Below are 20,835 nucleotides of genomic sequence, written 5' to 3'. Positions count from 1 at the left end.
AAGTATCTTCAGAAAAAGAAGACAGGAGAACAGAACCACAGAAAAACAAAATTCACACTTGTATGTCTAATAAAAACGAACATGGTTTCTTAGTTACATTATTTTTTCCCCTCATTATAATAAACAACAGCATCCTTGGATGGGAATTTGTGACCACATTCCCCCTTACCACCTCGAGCAAGACTGAGGGCTTTTCAACTCACTCACACTCTTATAGGGTGATCTGATGAGTTCCCAGTAGTGATATATGGAACTAAGAACATTTTTCCCGCAAAACTTGTTCAAACTGTATGGCGTCAAATCTTGATCGTATATCAACGATACCTGTCCACTGCCCCAAAGCTATACATATGTGATTGTATATATACAATCCCCAGGCTGTGGGGGTTAAGGATCAAAATCTTGGGTGAACACGAAGATTGAAATCGGACAATAAAGGCCTTAAGGGCTTAATTGAGGAAATCCACTGACTCACTCTGGAGGATGTAGCAGTTGGATATTGATCCGATATATTGAAAACATGGAACATCCGACTGAAGCTACCAAGGGAACTCCAATCAGTCTTTGCTGTGGTCATAAGGCATTGCACAGATGTGCTGAACTACCTTTGGGAGGTCACGGTCTCTTCCAACAGAAGGAACATGCCCTCAAATGATAGACTACGATCTTGAATCCTGGCATGAGGTCGTGCGACAAATCACGTACATGGACATGCAATGAAACTTATACACGAACGTGTGAAGAATCAAGCAGATGGTTGTGTGCTGTAGGAAAATACACATGTGAACGTTAGATTAAGAAACGCACTCTTTGCCTAAAGTGCGTTTACTTTTCTGTGGTGTGGCATATACAGATATCATACGTTGCCAATTTTCATGTTATGGTAATCATATTAGCTGCATGGAGTCTATTGAAGTAGTTTTCATTTCTTGAAATGTAGTTCTTTGTTTCCATCTGATATTTTGAATATATCTTATTTCATATATTCTTCATTAAAACCTCAGTTTCTTTAATGAAAATGAAGATATGGCATATTTAGGGGACCTATGATTTATAAGAGGATTTAATAGGTCATGGTCAATATCATTAAAGGATACTCACTCTCGATCAGCCACTGTTTTAAGTATGGACAGCCAAGCCCAAGTGACTCCCGCAAACGCCTTCAACCACCACCTGAGGCCAAGGAAATGGTCTATAATATCCTGAATACTTAATTTTATAAAAACAACATGAAGGTCCTGTAACTGATGTTTCGAAGGTTATCCAGAGAACATCTGAAGCAACAAGTGTCAGAAATGACTATTAAAAGACTTAACAAGGCAGCAAGAGAGACGGGAAATATAGTGGAATCTTCAGTGTTTCAATAAAGGAAAGAGAAAATTAATCCTGTGACTGGGATGATTTTGCTAAAAATGTTCTGCAAAGAAGGAATGAATGGATGTCTTTTCTTATAAAATGAACCAAACAAAACAAGACAGTGAAGGCCAAACGCCAGAGCTAACATGCCATTCAGCGCACCTATAATTCTAGAAAGAGAAAGAAAGAAAAGCTAAACAGAATCGGAAATGAAAATAAAATAAAGTTAACAGGGAAGAAGCGAACCCTGTCCCTCGACTCCCAAGGTCTAAAGCAAATCCTCCTAAGAAGGCTTATATATGCGGGAAGCATTTACAGGACCTTACATACCCATAGACATGACAACTCTGCCTTTTCTACCTGGCTCAACCAGAGATATCTTAGAAAAGTAAAGGCACTATAGTGAAGTTTTGACTCTTGACTCTGGAAGGTGAACAACATAAGTAGGACATCATCCATTACATACATGGTTGTGCGACAAATCACGTACATGGATGTGTGATGTAGCAAACCACACTCTTAGTCTAGAGGAGTCTCAACCCCTGACTCTGGAAGGCCAATGACGAAGGTAGGACCTCCACCACGTACATGGTTGTGCGATTAATCACATACACGTACGTGTTGATGACGAACGTCTGGGAGAACAAGAAGACAAACCCCCAGACTTCTTGGTCACAGGATGTACTACTATGATGAGACACAAAAGCGACAACAGCCTCACATCCACGACTATTACTAAAAACGGTTGAAACTGGAGAGAAACGATGAGTCACTGGTTTCAAGTGTGGTCTCTAGACTTGCTTCCACCTCAACTAAGCATTAGATGCCAGATGCCACACATTTCTTTAATTTACAATTCTCAATTGTTTTTAACCTGTTTTCAGCTGACACCAGAAGAATGATCCTATTGTTAAGACTGAAGGTTTGTTCCATATATGAACAATATGTAACGTGTATAAAAATCTCTCTTATCAGAGAGAGAGAGAGAGAGAGAGAGAGAAGAGAGAGAGAGAGAGAGAGAGAGAGAGAGAGAGAGAGAGAGAGAGAGAGAGAGAGATTTAATAAACTTGAGACAGTACATACACAAAGGTAAACAAAGATTAATTCACAAAAGTAGGTTAAAAGGATATACAGTACTACTTATCAGTAAACATTAGAGAAAAAAAAGAGAAACTCCCTCACAAAGCATCACAGCTACCAGCCAATCAGCAACTAGCAAAGCTGATGTCCTGCTCTGTGATTGGCTCTTCTAATCCTTCCAGCCAATAGCATCTCTGCTACGGGGGCCGGCCGGCTAATGCCATTTTTTAAGGACAGGACTTTGATATTCATATCACTTAATAAGGTGACTTGGGACATATCCGAACCGCATATGATTTTCGCCTCTGACCTTCGGTTTTGTGACGCCAGGGCGATTTATCCCAAAAATAACCATTTTTCAAATTCTATCTCCTCCCTTAATATTTAATATTAAGGACCTGGCATTACTACCATATATAGACCTGATGTAGACCTCCAATCGCATGAGGAGTTTTTTTTTCTAAGTAATTTTTTTGCTATACAGGCGGTCCCCGGGTTACGACGGCTCCGGCTTACGACGTTCCGAGGTTACGACGCTTTTTCTTAACCCTCTTACGCAAACTGGACGTATTTTACGTCGACATTTTTTGTCTCCCGTGTGCCGACTGGACGTATTTTACGTCGACTTACAAAAGTTTTTTTTTTAAATTCGCGGAAAAATACTTTATAGGCCTACCAGCCTAAAACTTTTGAATCACGCGCCTTGGGGATGCTGGGAGTTCACGGATCAAGGTGTCGTTTTGTTTACAATCGTTACGCAGGCACGCAAGCGCGAATTTCTTTCTTGCCGCACTAAAAAAGTATCTGTGACACATCTCGGAAATTATTTCGTCACTTTGACATAATTTTGTACCAGTTGTAAATTAGCCGGTTACATGAAGTATATATGAAATAAAATGTGCGCATTTTTATGTAGAATACAACAATAAAATACTCATGATTGTAGCTTTTATCAGTTTTGAGATATTTTCATATAAATAACGATAATTGCCAAAATTTCAACCTTCGGTCAACTTGACTCTACCGAAATGGTCAAAAAACGCAATTGTAAGCTAAAAATCTTATATTTTTAGTAATATTAAATCATTTAACTTAATTTTGCAACTAATTGGAAGTCTCTAGCACAATATTTTCGATTTATGGTGAATTTATGAAAAACTTTTTCCTTACGTCCGCGCAGTAACTGTTCCAAAAAAAATCATACATGCGATTGTGGTAATGTTTGCACCATTTAAAATTAGCCGTTATATAAAGTTTTATATATGGAAATGTGTGCAATTTTATGCACAATACAACTAAATAACAACCCATGGTTGTAGCTTTTATTCAGTTTTGAGATATTTTCATATAAATAACGATAATTGCCAAAATTTCAACCTTCGGTTCAACTTTGACTCTACCGAAATGGTCGAAAAACAAAAAAAAACGCATCAATTGTAAGCTAAAACGCTTATATTCTAGTAATATTCAAGCATTTACCTTCATTTTGCAACAAATTGGATTTATGGTGAATTTATGAAAAAAATAACATTTTCTTTACGTCCGCGCGGTAACTCCTCCGAAAAAATCATACGTGCGATTATGGTACTGTTTGCACCATTTTAAATTAGCCGTTACATAAAGTTTTATATATGTAAATGTGCGCAATTTCATGTGAATTAAATACAACAATAAATCAATTGAAGTTGTAGCTTTTCTCATTTTGAAATATTTGCATATAAATCACGATAAATAGAAAAAAAACCACGTTCGGTCAACTTTGACTCTACCGAATGGTCGAAAAAACGCAATTGTAAGCTAAAACTCTTACAGTCAGTAATAATATTCAGTCATTTATCTTCATCTTGAAACAAATTCGAAGTCTCTGGCAAAATATTTAGATTTATGGTGAATTAAAAAAAAAATCTTTCCTTCCCTCCGCGCGCAGATTCTCCGCCACAAATCTCCGAAATGCGTACGTACCATTCTCGGAATATTTGCTCCGTTTCATATTAGGCATTTCATAGAGTTTTATATATGAAAATGTGCACAATTTCATGTAGAATAAAACGAAAAATATTTGAAGGTTGTTGCTTTTCTTATTTCTGAAATAATTGCATATAAAAAATATATATATAAAAAAATTCGACATTCGGTCAACTTTAACTCGTCAGATATGGTCGAAAACTGCAATTGTAAGCTAATACTCTTACAGTATAGTAATATTCAATCATTTGTCTTCATTTTGAAAGAAATTGGAAATCTCTAGGACAATATTTAGATTTATGGTGAATTTTTGAAAAAAATATTTGTTTACGTCGGCGCGTTACGAATTCATGCATTATTTTGTGATAATATTTTCTCTGTGTTGCTTTTATTGTTTTAAAATGTGTTATATACCAAAATGATTGCAATTTAGTGTACATTACAAAAAAAAAAGTAACTTGTTACCTTTAACCGTTTTGCGCACAGCGTGATTTGAATACAATTATATATGAAATTTTGTTTTTGCGCTATCATATATCGCATTATTTATATATGATAATGATAATTTTTTTCATTTCTGATGGTTGCATACTAAACTTCAGCCAATGACAAAAAAAGGAGCCAAAAATGAATTCTTAATCTTCAAAACAAAGCGCGCTGTGATTTTTTGAAAAAAATATTTTTTCCGCTTCCGCGCTCACTCTGAAACACCTCCGGCACACGGGAGACAATTTTTTTTACCGCTTCGGCGTAAGAGGGTTAAATATTCATTGAAAAATCCGCCCTGGGTTACGACGCTTGTTCCGAGGTTACGACGCTGACGCTTCCGACGCTCCAAGTTAACGACGCTTTTAAAAAACGCATACTATGATAAGAATCCTTTATAGTTTAGCACAGTATAGTAATAAAAATAAGTTTTTGGTTAGATTACAACAAAAATTTTGAGGTTATGATGATTTTCGACACTTTTTATGACGTATTTTTTAAATTTTTCTAGTGACGCCTCATATGCGGAACTAGTTTCCGAGCTAATGAATACACTAGCTTGGGATGCGCAGTTTATAACAATCCAAAAGCGCAAATAATGAAAAAATCATTGCTTGTTTCCAGCAAGGTTACGACGGTTTTTTATGCCTTTTAACGATACCTCATACGCAGAACTAGTTTCTGAGCAGAGGGCACATAAACTAATTTACGCTATTAAACTGTATGGTAACCATAGTCAAGGATAAGGAACGCATTCTTAAACAAAGTCAGTAACATATCCTTTAATACAAAACAGCAAAATATCATTGAAAACATTATTTCACTTAAAGAATCCATTTATACTCTACTTAGACTTGGATATAAAAACCATAGTTTCTCTCTCTCTCTCTCTCTCTCTGTATTTTCTGCCGAAAATAATCACTAATTAGTGTATTTTGATGTTTATTTCATGACTAATACATAATAACAAAAATGATTTACTAATTTTCAAATATTAATTTTGATTAATACTGTATTAGTAAGTTTAATAAGTTGAAATGATATCACATAATAAAAATAATAACATTCTCTCTCTCTCTCTCTCTCTCTCTCTCTCTCTCTCTCTCTACTACAAAGATTTATGGTTTTTTGTATGATAAATAAATGATTTACTATTTTCAGATTATTAATTAATTTATCAGCAATAATATCAATTCATTAAAGAAAAATACCATAGATTAGTAAGATTTTAGCTTATATTTAAAAAAAATTATGGAAGAATGAAGGAAATGCAGTCTTCTTCCAGTACCTTTTCTCGAGATCCAGGTACTAAAACTGTCAGACATATCAAGTTCTGTGACAGCCAGGAGGGGGAAGTGCTCATGAAATTTCCCCCCCCCCTTTTTTTTTCTCTCTCTCTCTCTCTCTCTCTTTTTTTTTCTCTCTCTCTCGCTCTCTCTCTCTCTCTCTCTCTACTCTCTCACTCTCTCTCATTATACTGAGACTCGAGATTTTTTATGTACTTGTACTATTTGTTTTTAATATTTTCAAATAATAATAATAATAATAATAATAATAATAATAATAATAATAATAATAATAACAATAACAATAATAATAATAATAATAATAATAATAATAATAACTGTAATTACAAAATTCATATGTGATAGTATTTTAAAGAAATACAATATGTACGTACTAATCTATCCATGTCACTTTTAATTAGGGTTAACTCTCCTCTCTCTCTCTCTCTCTCTCTCTCTCTCTACTCTCTCTCTCTCTCTCTCTTTGCACAACAAGATAATAATGTGTCATAGTGGTAACTCCCTCCCCCTCTCTTTCGCTGGAAGCGTTATAAGTATTTTTTGAGAGAACAGAGAGAGATAAACACAAAAACTCTCTCTCTCTCTCTCTCTCTCTCTCTCTCTCTCTCTCTCTCTCTCTCTCTCTTTTACCGAGATGAAAGAATTTTTATGGTACTAGTATGTAAAAGTTTATTGATATTTTCAGTTATTTAATAATAATAATAAAGGATGGAAGAATTAAGCGAGTTGATTTTATATATTGTTTTTCTATTTTCCTTACAATTCGCTTCTCAGGCTCAGCGATGTTTTCTGAGTAACTGGCCAATATTTCATATTGGGAATTTTCAAAAATTATAAATGCTGAAGGAATCTTTTATTAGAACAAGACTATCAGGTCCAGGTCAAGCAGGGGTCGTCGTCAGTGCTGGTATTATTACAGAATAATACCAGCACTGACGACGACCTCTGCTTGACCTGGACCTGATATCTTGTTCTAATAAAAGATTCCTTCAGCATTTATAATTTTTGTTTGAAAATTCCCAATACGAATATTGGCAGTTACTCAGAAACATCGCTGAGCCTGAGAAGCGAATTGTAAGGAAAATAGAAAAAACAATATATAAAATCAACTCGCTTAATTCTGCCATCCTTTTTAACAGAATAATAATAATAATAATAATAATAATAATAATAATAATAATAATAATAATAATAATAATAATAAAACTTTAATTACAAAATTCATAATGGTCGTATTTTAAAGACATGAAAATGACCTTTCCATTTCACTTGTAAGGATAATTCCTCTTTCTTACTGATATGAGAGAATTTTTATGGTAGATGCACGTGTTTATTATATTTTCAAATAATAATAATAATAATAATAATAATAATAATAATAATAATAATAATAAAAATAATAGAACTAGTAAATAAGTAATAACGATAACTAATTTCAAAGAAAATTCTTCCCTTCGTCTTTCTGTATCAATATCCCTACCTCATAACTCAGTGACACTCGGAGCTTAACAATGCCATACAATGGTCAACGAATTTAATAGTTTTATGTAATCTCTCTCTCTCTCTCTCTCTCTCTCTCTCTCTCTCTCTCTCTCTCTCTCTCTCTTGTATTCTAATGAAAATATACAGTAATTTGTGATACACAGTGTTGCACATGAAAAAAGTAAATTAGTGATAATTTTAGAGATACGGCCCTAAGAAAATTGCAAATTAGTGAAATTTTCCCTGTGGGACATGTTTTCAAGAACGTCGTTCCGGCTTACGACGATTTTCGGGTTATGACGCGTCGTAACCCGGGGACTGTATATGAATTTTTCATTATGGTAAAAAAATAAATAAACCCTATAAATCTCGTGAAAAAAAAAAAAAAAAAAAAAAAAAAAAAAGACGAAACAAAAATTGGAAAAAGGGGCTTCCTTTGATTGTTCTATACTGTCTTTCTGAGTTATATACCATATTTCAATGGTATAGCTTTAAAACTAAGTGAGAAGATAGATTTTGAAAGCCAATAAATATTGTTTCTGGGCTCAGCCCGTGTCGCTACATGAAATGTCCCTTTAGCACACATTTCTATGGTAAATTAATGCTAACATTCCAGAGAAAAAAGCTAAAATGGAAATGCCAGAATATTCTGGCTCGCTCACCTTATATAAAGGTGTCGGTATGGTTTCTGGGGCGAGTGAAACCACTACCAGGGGTCTCTTGCCATTTAGATTCATCCTTCTTCGAAATCCCTCTACCAGAGAGGGGCCGATCCAAGGCCCACTCCCCGCTACAGCTACTACTAGCGCCTCTGACGGTACTACTAGCGCCTCTAACGGCATCCTTTTCGTTAGTAAAAATACCAAATTTGTAACTAATTTGTATTTTTCATAACTAACAAACCTGAGGTCTTAACATTAGGATTTACTAGCGCCAAGCTGGAAACCAGTAGAATTAAAATTACACTTGTGAGATCCAGGGACTATTGGCATCTATACCAAGTCACGGGGCATGTATACCCAGAATGCCCACGGCTACCTGTGACCCACCAGTTATATTTCTAACCCAGGTTAGACTGCTAGAGGGGTGGTTCGAGGTGGGCCTTTACCTGTTACGACCTCAGGTTTGTTAGTTATGAAAAATACAAATTAGTTACAAATTTGGTATTTGTTCATATACGGAACAAACCTTCGGTCTTAACATTAGGATAGACTTACTTACTGGAGGGAGGTAAGTCTCTACAACTGACTGGGAGTTTGCCACCTTATCCATTTCCGAATATATAGGGAAATTCTAAGAGAATGGACAATGAACCTAGAACCAAAGATATAAGCGGATCTATTGGTTTTCCCCAACTGGGTGTAGATACCATTCTATTGTTTACTCTTGTCCCTTGCAACTGGATCCACCTTCACCCCTCTTTTCCCTATTATCTAGAGGGGTGTGTTGCTACTGAAAAGTATATCATAACCTAAGATAGCTTCACAGTATGGCTGACCACCTCACCTGCATCTAGTCCGTTCCAGCACATGACGGTACTCTCCTTCATATTGCCCGTAGTTAAAGGAGTAGGAAGAAAGTAGTAAAGAAAAAAGACCAGACATCCCATTCATTCTACTTTCATACCTTCATCTTAGACTAGACGCAAACTAACCCGCTAGGGGCACTGGATGAGCTATATCACTTGTTGGGCCGCCACCACTGGACCCAAGGAAAAAGTGTCCAAGGATCTATGGGCAACGTCTTTCAAATAAAATGAGGTGAAAGTTGTTTGGCGTTCCACACACCAGCTTTCAGAATTCTATCACAGACATGTTCTTCTTAAATGCCAGAGAAGCACTCAAGCCCCTGATGTCATGAGCTCTAGCTCCCCACCTGGCTATCTGACCCGCTGTCTTCTGCCATATAAGCATCTCTGATCGTCTCCCTTAGCCAAAACGATATTGTATTCCTGGACACTTCCTTCTTGTTCCGTCCTGTACTTACGAACAACCTCCGGCACCCCGGCCTGAGGTGCCTTGTTCTCCTTAAGTACTCCCTTAGTGCCCTGACGGGGCACAGGAGCATCTCATCTTTGTCATTGTCTACAAAGTCTGCCAAGGAAGGTATGGTAAAGGAGTCGAATCTGCCGTCTACTATTGTTGGGTTTTGGGTCTGGCCACGAATTCTGGGGACAAACTCAAATACCATTGACCTCCAACCTCTGGAGTGCTTTATGAGATATGACAGGCCATGTAGCTCCCCCACCCTTTGGTTGAAGCCAGGGGCCAATAAGAAGACTGTCTTCAGGGTCAGCTCCTATCCGTGGACTGCCTTAGTGGTTCGTAGGGGGGTTTTGTCAGACTACTCAGTACCCTGGTCAGATCCAATCTGGGGCTTTTAGCTCCTTTGGTGGGCATGACTGTTTCAAAGCTCCTCATCAGCATGGCCAACTCCCATGAAGACGAAATGTCCACTCCTTTCATTATAAAGACTGAGGCTAGAGCCGCCCTGTACCCCTTCACTGCAGATACAGACATATGCTTTTCTGTTCTGAGATATATCAGAAAGTCTTGCTAACTGCTGAATATTGGTTACTGAGTGGAGACAAGTTCCCTCTACGACACCAACCACAGTATGCTGACCAATTTCCTTGGTATACTGTCGCAGATGATTTTTCTGATAATTCCTGCCATCTGAGTTGCTGCTTTTCTGCGAAAACCCTCTCGCTCGGAGGAGATACTTGACAGTCTCCACCCGTGAAGCGATAGGGACTTCAGACTGGTGGTACCTCTCCATGTGCGGCTGACACAGTAGGTTGCTCCATGGGGGTAACTCTTTCGGCACATCTACTAGGAGTTCCAGTAGGTCTGGAAACAAACCACTCTGCTTTCGGCCATAACGGGGCTACCAGGGTCATCTTGAGGTTCTGAGACCGCATTACCCTGTTCAGAACCTGACGGATTAGACAAAATGGAGGAAATGCGTACACGTCCAGATTGTCCCAGGGGTGTTGTAGCGCATCTTCTGCTACTGCCTCTGCGTCTGGGACTACTGAACAATACACTTCAAACTTTTTTGTTGTACCTGGTTGCGAATAGGTCTATGATCAGTCCTTCCCACAACATGAGCATCCTGTCCACTACCTTGGTGGTGCAGGGACCACTCCGTTCCCAGCCCAAATCTGATCCCTGCGGCTCAACTTGTCGGCCACTATGTTTCTTTTTCCCGGAATATACCTGGCCCTGATGTCTACCAGGTTCTCTATAGCACTGGTGAAGTTGAACTGTTCATCATTCATGTAACTGCCGAGAAACTAGGCCTCCTTGCTTGTTTATATAAGCTACTACTGTGGTGTTGTCTGACATCAATACCAACTGAGTGTCCCTTTACTCTCCCTCCAAGAATTCCTGTAGAGCTAGAAATGCTGCTTTTAACCCTCCCAGCACGTTTATATGGATTCTCTGTCCTTGCAACTCCATTTTGCTGACACCATCAACTCCTCCATATGGGCTCCCCAGCCTTCTAGTGACGCATCCGAGAACAGCAAGAGGTCTGGAGAGGATTGTTGAAGGGGGACACCCACTGTCAGATTGTCGTCGTTCACCCACCACAGCAAGTCTTTCTCAATTCTGCCGACAAGGGAATTTGCTCGTACGGGTGATATACTATTGGTGACCAAAACTCCTTCATCCTCCATGTAGGGACCGAAGGTGTAGCCTTCCTTGTAGTACTAGCTTCTCCAGGAGGTTAGGATTCCCAGCACCACCTGCCACTGTCTTGCTGGCTCCTGTCTTTTTTCCCAGAAAGGCATTCACCTTGTTGCATTTTCTCTATTCTTTGGTCTGTCGGAATACTTTGGCTTCTGTTGTGTCATAACCATTCCCAGATACTCCAAACGTTGACTTGGATCCAACTGCGACTTTCCTGATTTACCACAATACCTAGGCTGTGACAAAGCTGCAGGAGGGTCGCCCTGTCCCTGAGTAATTTCTCACTGGACTTTGCTATCACCAGCCAATCATCCAGATATCTTATTAGCCTGATCCCCTGAGCATGCGCCCACGTCGACACGAGAGTGAACACTTGTAAAAACTTGAGGAGACGTTGTCAATCCGAAGCACAGGACCTTGAATTCGAAAGCTTTCCCTGCAAGACTGAAGCGGAGAAATTTCCTTGAAGACTGATGGACTGGTATCTGAAAGTATGCGTCCTTTAGATCGACTGTCAGCATAAAGTCTCCGATCCTGACTGCTTGTAGAACCGTTTTTGGAGTTTCCATCTTGAAATTGTTTTCCTTATAACAGATTCAGCGTTGACAGGTCTATTACTGTCCTCCACTCCCCGTTGGCTTTGGGTACCAGAAAATCCTGCTGTAGAAGCCTTTTGACGGACTGCATACTGTTGCACAGCTCCTTTTTCCATCATCTTCTTCACTTCGTCCTGAAGGAATAGTGGCCTTCTGAGATTTGTGGGCATAAGCGACATGGGGTAATGGCTGATCTGTCAGGGGCGGGATTACCTCGAACGGGATCAAATACCCGATCCTGAGAACATCCACCACCCACTGCTCGCTGCCCTAGTTCCTGCCACACCTTCCAGTGATTTGCCAGGCAACCCCCCACTGGTGTGGCCGAGTGATGAGAGGCGCCCATCCTATCTTCTTGAGCATCTCCCTCTTCTCCTACTGCCCCTTCCCTCTCTGTTTCTATTGTGAAGGGCCGATGAGTTAGCCTCTTTGGGGAAGAGGTGTCTTGTGACTCTATTAGGGATGTTATGTCTCACTGTCTTCTTTCGAGACATTTGCTGCTGTCTTCCCTCCAAAGGAGTAACTGACTGTTAGACGTTTTAACCTAACTGCCTGTTGCACCAACCTATCGTTAGTGTCCATCCTTAGCTTATATCTATCGCCTCTTCCAGTATGACCTCTGGCAACAGCAGTTGCGACTCCAAGATATCCCCATTCCTCATTGCTAACAGGGAATCCAAATCCACATTGTGGCTTAGTCTAGCCAACGCTGCATCTCTCCTCATTAGCAGGATATTTGCCCAAACATTGGCACTTACGTTTGTCAGGTACGCAATCGCCTTGGAACCTGACTGTAGTAATCTAATGAACAATGATTCATCCACTACTTTTCTTGTTACTTCCGAGGATGCAATCTTTGCCACTGCTGTTGACCAAAGTCTAACCAAGAAGCAGCCTGAAAGACAGAAGAAGCTGTTGCTTCTAACGTAGCAGCCTCTTGGTACGTCATCGAAGGGCACTCCATTTTAACCTGATCCAAGGTTAATCCAGGCCTTAATCTTACAACATTAGGGTTCACTTGTCTAGACAGCAAAGGGACCTTCGGTGTCGTATAATATTTCCTTTGCTTTATCATTGGAGGGGGAATAAATGTTTAAATGATCTATTAGATCTTAAGGAATTATCCCTTCCTGCAATCTTTGCGTTTACGTGTTGCAAGACCGACTCCGCATGACTCGAACAAGGCAATTCATATGACACCTTGGTATCCCTTTTTAATCCAAATGCCATGTCAATTCCAGGCGGAAGCATACTGGCCGGTGTTTCTGTCTTCTCCGAAAGGTTATTGAATTGACGAATCAAATCAATCACCTCTGCATACGAGGCCAGAAACTCTTGGTTTTCTCCTTCCTCCAGCTCTAATGTACCATTCTCCGTCACAAGGGATGTTGTCTTGCCCCTATCTTCTGACAGACGGCCCGGGAATTCCACGGCCGCCTGCCCCACTACGGCCGCGGTCTCTTTGATCTTTGCTGGCCGCTGTTGGCTCGATCCCGGATAGTCAGCAGGGGAACGAGAACGCCTCACTCTTTCTCTGCTCACGGATCTAGAGCGAGAATCTCGTCTAGATCTCCAAGATGAAGGCTCCCTTAAGACAGATATAACTTCGTCTCTATTAGTATAGGTATCGTTTATGAGCGTCGGAGAACTCGGCCTCGACCTCTCATCCAGACGGACACTGCCTTCCACGAACGTATCCGCCGAGGTTGCCAACTCCCTATTTTTCGTACTTTTAATAGGAGCCTTATCGTCCTTCGTACGTATTTTGAACGGCCTTACGGGCGAAACTGGGACCTGCATTCTATCCTCTGCTGCACCTTTCGCCGCCAACGTCGATTTTACCAGCAGTATCGTAGTTTTTGCGATCCGAACTGGCAACTCCGCATCGGCCGCTAGTCCGTCGGCCGTCGCCTCTCTCGCTTGTTCAGATTCTTGCGAACGGCTTCGTCTGCTAACCTTGTGCTTAATAGCCACTGACTTCCCGACCTTCCTGCTGACTTGGATATGACAGTCTTGGTCTGAAGATGAGGAAGAATTGATTCTTCTCCTCTTAGCCCGAGGATCCGCCAGGAACTCCCGAATCCTCCTCCAACGCTTGACTGGCGCTCGCCGTGACGTTATCAGACTTAGCGATGACGCCGAACTAGAGGAAGAAGATGAAGAAGGCGAATCACACTTTTTCTTTTCGTCTCTTATTCATTCTCTTCTCTATATCCTGTAATTTCTGCATTACAGTTTGCATTGACGGGTCAGAAGGCATATTAGCGTCTGGGTGCAGCGAAATAGGCCGAGAAGCAGTCTGTGACGTCATCACGCCTGCCATATCGGTGTGTGACGTATGTTGTGACGTCATCCCTCTCGTAGGGAGAGACCGAGAGGTTTCTGCTGGCAACCGCACGTTTGCTGGCAAACTACCTCCCACGTTCTGCATCGCTGTAAACACTGAGTTTGATGGCGTAGCCGCGGCATTAATTCCCATAAATTGCAAGCCCGGGGGATGAGGAACATTCAGCGCTGCCGGACCCTGCTGGAACCGTGACGCCATATAATGCGCAAGCAGACCATCCAAGGTTGGTACGCCTGGTAGGCCTAGCGCTGACCACGTACCATCCAACCTATGCGCTTGGGGAGCAGGAGCCTGGAACAAAGATGGAGGATATCCCCCTCACTTGCTGGGGAAAAACAAAGGGAGGAGTGCATATTATTCATAAAATTACCCAAGGCCCCTCCTGACGTTTCCGATACTGAATCGCTAGGAGAAACCGAAGGGGTATGAGACAGATCAAAAGCAGGTGGAGAAACATATGGAGCAGCCTGGTTTATTGCCGATACAAAAGAAGCCGGTAAGGTTTGGTCATCCAAAGACGGCGTCACCACCTTCCTTTTGTATTGGCTTTTCTCATAGAACTTCTTCCACTGTTCCACCGACCACCAACCCCGACAAACAGAACATGGATTAGTAATCGTACATACGTTTTCCCTGCACCTAATACACGTTGGATGAGGATCCGTCGACACCGAAGTTAGGAACCTAGAACATGGAAAACCACTGACTCCTGGGCATTGCCTTTGTCTCCTCTTCGAAACGGTAGACGATCCCAATGTTGAGGCAAAATTCTCCATCATACCACTTATACACTCATCACTCACACTGAGCACACTCGGAGAAAGAAAAGGTAATAAGAAATGAAAAATGAAATGGATAAAGAACGGGCAAACTGAAAAACCGGCTTTAAATCAGATAGACAGTAACACGTCTTATCTTAAAGGCGGTAGGAAAATAACTGGTGGGTCACAGGTAGCCGTGGGCATTCTGGGTATACATGCCCCGTGACCTGGTATAGATGCCAATAGTCCCTGGATCTCACAAGTGTAATTTTAATTCTACCGCTTTCCAGCTTGGCGCTAGTAAATCCTAATGTTAAGACCGAAGGTTTGTTCCGTATATGAACAATCCCTTTTTGAGTACAGGCGTTCAAAGTTTTCCTTTGTATTTTTATTAATAAGACAATGTTAATAAATAATGATTACTATGAATGTACAGGCAGTCCCCGGGTTACGACGCTTGGAAATATGTCTTAAACTAATAAAAAGTTATAAAAACCTTACTTGTAATCCTTTGGTTACACTACATGTTGTTTCCTGTAGTTTTACGTACAACCTGGAGTTATTTTCATAAAAGAATGCTGGTTCTTGAAGGTAAAAACTATTGTAATCCTCTGGTGACACTACATTCTTGAAGTTTTATGTACAACCTGGAGTGATTTTGCCAAATCTTGAAGGCTACAAGAACAGCTGATTACTATTTACGTATCATATAGACTAATTAAAGTAAACGTATCTTTAAATAGGCTTATATATTAGTATCAACAAAACATTTCCTGCCATGAGTCAGAGGCCGTTTAATGAAACGAACACTTCTCTGTCCTATCTGTTCAGAAAATAAACGTTACGTCAATCCCCGAGACCATTGTTGCCGCCAAGTTACACTGGAACCTTGACATACGATTGCCCTAATATACGAATGTTTTGAGATACAACAGAAAATTTGCGAAAATATAAGCTTTGATATACAACGAAATATTTGAGATACGATTTTGCGATGAGTGTTAGTTGTATAGGCGACCGATAAATGGCGTTCAGTCTGTTTGTTTGTTGGTGCTGCATGTTAACACGTCGTTGTTTAGTTCGTTGTATTTGCGCCTATTTTTCGTGTTTCTTTGTCTATTTTATTATTAACCATGGGTCTCAAAGCTAAAGACAAAGCAGGTGATAAGAAAAAACCCAAGAAAATAATTTCAATGGAAGCAAAACATGAAATTATAGCAAAGCATGAACGTGGCGTTCGTATCGTCGATTTGGCAAACAATATCCACGATCATCAAGCAGAAGGAAGCTATAAAAACCTTCCAAAGGCATCACCATTATTTCTAAACTACGAACTGATTAAAAAAAAAAAATTAGTTTAGCAATGTTATTTCATTTGTGTTTATTACGTAGTTATTAGTGTACATACGTAAATAAAAAGAGAACAAATCGTTCCCTGCCACCCTTCCCTACCTCCTCCGCCTGCTGGCCTCACGTCATCTTTCGTTGTGGTAAGTAAAATCTTTCTTTTTTTTAATTGATTTTATTAACATTTATTATCATTTATTACATTGCTATGTTATTTTATCATTATGTGTGTTATTACTCTTTTATTTGTGTATAAATTGTGTATATTATATGTAATTTAGCTGTGTTTAGGTGTGGTTTCATAGCGCTAGAACGGATTAATACATATTACATTATTTTTAATGGGAAAAAATGCTTTGAGATACAACTGTTTTGATATACGACGATGGTAACGGAACAAATTAAATTCGTATGTCAAGGTTCCAGTTACTGGATAATGTCTCTCTTTGGATACTTCGATTTTGCCAAATCTTGAGGGCTACAAGAACAGTTGATTACTATTTACGTCGTTTAATGAAACGAACACTTCTCTGTCCTAAACTCGGAGCGTCGGAAGACGCTCTCTCTCTCTCTCTCTCTCTCTCTCTCTCTCTCTGATCAAATTACTGGATAATGTCTCTTTGGATACTTGGAATTTGCGTTGTAATCTAACCAGAAACTTCGTTTTGTTATTATTACTGGAAACAAGCAATGATTTTTTCATTATCTGTGCTTTGGACTGTTATATGTAAACTTTGCGCACCGCAAGCTAGTATGTATTCATTCGCTCGGAAACTAGTTCGCATATGAGGCGTCACTAAAAAACATCGAAAAATACGACATAAAAAGTGTCGAAAATCATCATAACCTCAAAATTTTTGTTGTAATCTAACCAGAAACTTATTTTTATTAATATACTGTGCTAAACTATAAAGGATTTTTATCATAGTATGCGTTTTTTAAAAGCGTCGTTAACTCGGAGCGTCGGAAGCGTCAGCGTCGTAACCTCGGAACAAGCGTCGTAACCCAGGACGGATTTTTCCATTGAATATTTAAGAAAAAGCATCGTAACCTCGGAACGTCGTAAGCCGGAACCGTCGTAACCCGGGGACCGCCTGTATATTTCTTTTTTGTGTATTAATAAACTAAAACTATGTTATTTATCATAATTTAATCATAAATGATGATCCCTTTGCTCATATATCGTAGCCTGGGGCACTGCGTCAGGCAAGCCGAGGCACTCCTTCCTACGCAACTCTCTCTCTCTCTCTCCTTCACTAACTGCTTATTACAGCAAATTTTCTTCTTCTGTATGTTAGCGAGATTTTTTCATTGTATTTTCCTCTTTGGCATGATGAAATTCTTGCCGAAACAAAGATAAACAAACGTAAATGCAAGAGAATGTCAGAGGTGAATCTCGAAGGTGTACTCTTTACAAAGACAATGTTAATAAATCATGATTATTGTGAATTTCATATTCATTTTTGGGTATAAACCAAAACTATGTTATTTATTATTTATCATAAATGAAGATCCCTTTGCTCAAAGATCGTAGCCTGGGATACAGTGTGACGTGTGCATCATAGAAGACGGGGCCGTTACTATGCAACCCTCACTCTCTCTCTCTTCACTAACTACGCTAATGTCGTGTATATTATGATATTCTGTAATCATATTTGAGCAATTTTTCTTCGTCTGTATGTTAGCGAGATGTTTTGCTTGTCTTTTTCTCATTGGCATGATGAAATTCTTGCCGAAACAAAGATAAACATACATAAAAGCAAGCGAATGTCAGAGGTGAAACTCGAACATATAGACTACCCGAGGTTTGTGCTCGTACTGAATCGTGTTGGTACTTGGTAGCTGACTGACTTCCTTTCTGCCGCCTCATGGAATCTCTACAGATGCCATTGATCATAATTTCCTTGACAATAATTATCAAAATTGACGATAACAGAAGAAATATTGCATTTTCTTGTACGGATCAATGTTTTTTACTTATTGAGTTACGTTTACTAATTACCCTGTAACTACAAAAATAAGTAGAATTTTTACTAAATATTTTGTATACGTATTCTCAATTGCCATATGAAGCTCCATGAATTTTTTCATGACTTTGCATTTTTCGCCCTATACCCCCATATATAAGGGTTCCGCCCGACCCCCTTAAATGCCAATCAGCATTGAGGTAACATACCCTTTTTTATACCCTACTGTGTGATTTGCTACTTCTAAAACTTCTAGCAATTAAAAATGACAATACACTATATATTATGTATGTATATCTTTCTACTAACAACCACTCTCCCTTCTATCTATCAGCCCATCCATCTCCCATATTCTAGAGTATCCTTTGGCATAAGAATGAGAGAGAGAGAGAGAGAGAGAGAGAGAGAGAGAGAGAGAGAGAGAGAGAGAGAGAGAGAGAGAGTACTGACTCTTCGGCCAGGTCCTAAACCTTTCATGTCAATATGTTAAGATGATTGACAGTCATGCCTTCATCCCTCCCCCAAAGTTGAGGTTAGTGCACCAGTCAAAAATCAGAATCCTTTCCCCCAAAGTTGAGGTTAGTGCACCAGTCAAAAATCAGAATCCTTTCAATATTTCAAATCCAAACACTTTCGCTTTTTATTACATATAATCATTATGGCCTCTTATTTTCAATATTTTAGAATGGAAGGAATAAGGAGAAGGACTTAGTTTGGGTGAAGTGTCAGGCTGATACCTATTTTTTGCAGCTGATTTTATGGGCATTCTTGATCTCAGCTACTTTGATCAGAGAAAAAAACTTATTGTAATCAATTGCATTTTTATTTAATTCCTTTGCAATTTATGATAAATAGGGTGAGAGAAACTTTTGAATGCTGCTTTATAAATGCTAAGGGCAGTGTCCCCGTTTTAGTTTTTCAATGACAAATACACATCATGTTTTGGAGGTTTTTACGCCTTTGAACCGAAAATGTTCCCGGATTTTGTCTCGGAAATCTGGTCATCTAATCTTACTGGGATATGAGAAATTTTATGGTGCATCTACTATATGTTTATTATTATTTTCAAATAATAATATAACTGTAATGACAAAATGATACATATAATTAATTCTTTCCATCATCTTTCTTTTTAACTCCACCAGAAACTCAAGTCCAGAGCTGTCAAATATGTCAAGTAATGTGACAGGACGGAGAGGGTTGAAGATTATCAATCAATGATTTTACATAATTCTCTCTCTCTCTCTCTCTCTCTCTCTCTCTCTCTCTCTCTCTCTCTCTCTCTCTCTCTCTCTCTCTCTCTCTCTATGTATTTAATCTTCTCACACTCCAATATTTTTACCAACCATTTATTTCCTTTTTAAGGATAATGTCTGGGCTAACTTTTAGATGAAATTACTCTAACTTTAATTTCATTTAAAAGTTAGCTTAGTACTTATGTAAAGACAACTCTCTCTCACTCATAATAAGCAATGTTTGTTCATGAAAAGGAATTTCAGAACAAAGAGAAAGTGACAAAATAAAGAATTTCTTAAAATTGGTTGAGAAGATTTCTAAAATTAGATTGGTCAGTTGGAATGGGGAAAGAAGAGAGAGATACTGTACGTATGTAATCTTCACACACTCCTATATTTTTACCAACCATTCATTTCTTTGGGTAATGTATCAAGCTAACTTTTAGATGAAATTACAGTAACTTTAATTTCCTTTAAAAGTTAGCTTAGTATTTATGAAGCACATGATTAAGGTCATATTTAGTGTTCATACTCTAGAAGTATGCATTTACTAGCATTTTTAGAAAACGTGCCAAACTTATGCCAAAATTCCCTTTGCGCGAGGGGGTCTGGAACCTGACTTCACCTACGTCCAGGGTACTACTGTACTGAAAAGGACTTTCAGTGTCACTGGCAGAGTATTGCACTCTGATAACACTAGTGAGACCTTCTCCTCCTCCTCTCCTATTCTTCCTAGCAAATTTCACCCACTGTTCTGATGGTCAGTCATGGCACAAAGAACATGGTCTACATGATCAAAACACAATCAAATATGCAGCAAATGTACTCAAATTCAAGACAAAACCATGACGAGAAAGCAATCAGAGTCAGGCAGAAAGGCCACTGAGATGTCTATACATGATGATGGCTGGAAGTAAAGTGGAGTGCATACCAACAAGTGGGTGGGGCTTCAACTATTGTTCCATATATGAACTATTAATAGTTAACAACCTTGTCTGAAAGTTAAACAGCTGTTTCAGGTTTGTATTTGTGTAAGAAGAAATACTATAGTTTTAGTGTCTGACAAACATATTACTTACAGCGCAGTTTTTCTTCTCTGCAGTTAAGCTTGTTATCCTGAGACTTCTTAATAGGACGGAAATGTGCCAGCACACGTACAAACTGACGAAAGTTTACCCTATCATCTTCGCTTTCCTAAAGGTTAAGGGAAACAC

At 39.2% G+C, this 20,835-nt stretch overlaps 1 protein-coding gene across 1 annotated transcript in view; it reads right to left on the bottom strand.

Moving 5' to 3' along the window:
• The window catches only part of LOC135198603 (calcineurin B homologous protein 1-like), a 58,219-nt gene that overhangs the window by 11,260 nt on the left and 26,124 nt on the right, over window positions 1–20,835 (bottom strand). The window contains exon 3 of the mRNA XM_064226334.1: window positions 20,701–20,815. Within this exon, the coding sequence (XP_064082404.1) occupies window positions 20,701–20,815 (115 nt within the window). The remainder of the gene's footprint in view (window positions 1–20,700; window positions 20,816–20,835) is intronic.

This window comes from Macrobrachium nipponense, chromosome 22 (genome assembly GCF_015104395.2).
Source record: "Macrobrachium nipponense isolate FS-2020 chromosome 22, ASM1510439v2, whole genome shotgun sequence".
In the NCBI taxonomy this organism is placed as follows: domain Eukaryota; kingdom Metazoa; phylum Arthropoda; class Malacostraca; order Decapoda; family Palaemonidae; genus Macrobrachium; species Macrobrachium nipponense.
Note: the sequence above shows the minus strand (reverse complement) of the source record. Positions and strands in the feature narration are given on the sequence as shown.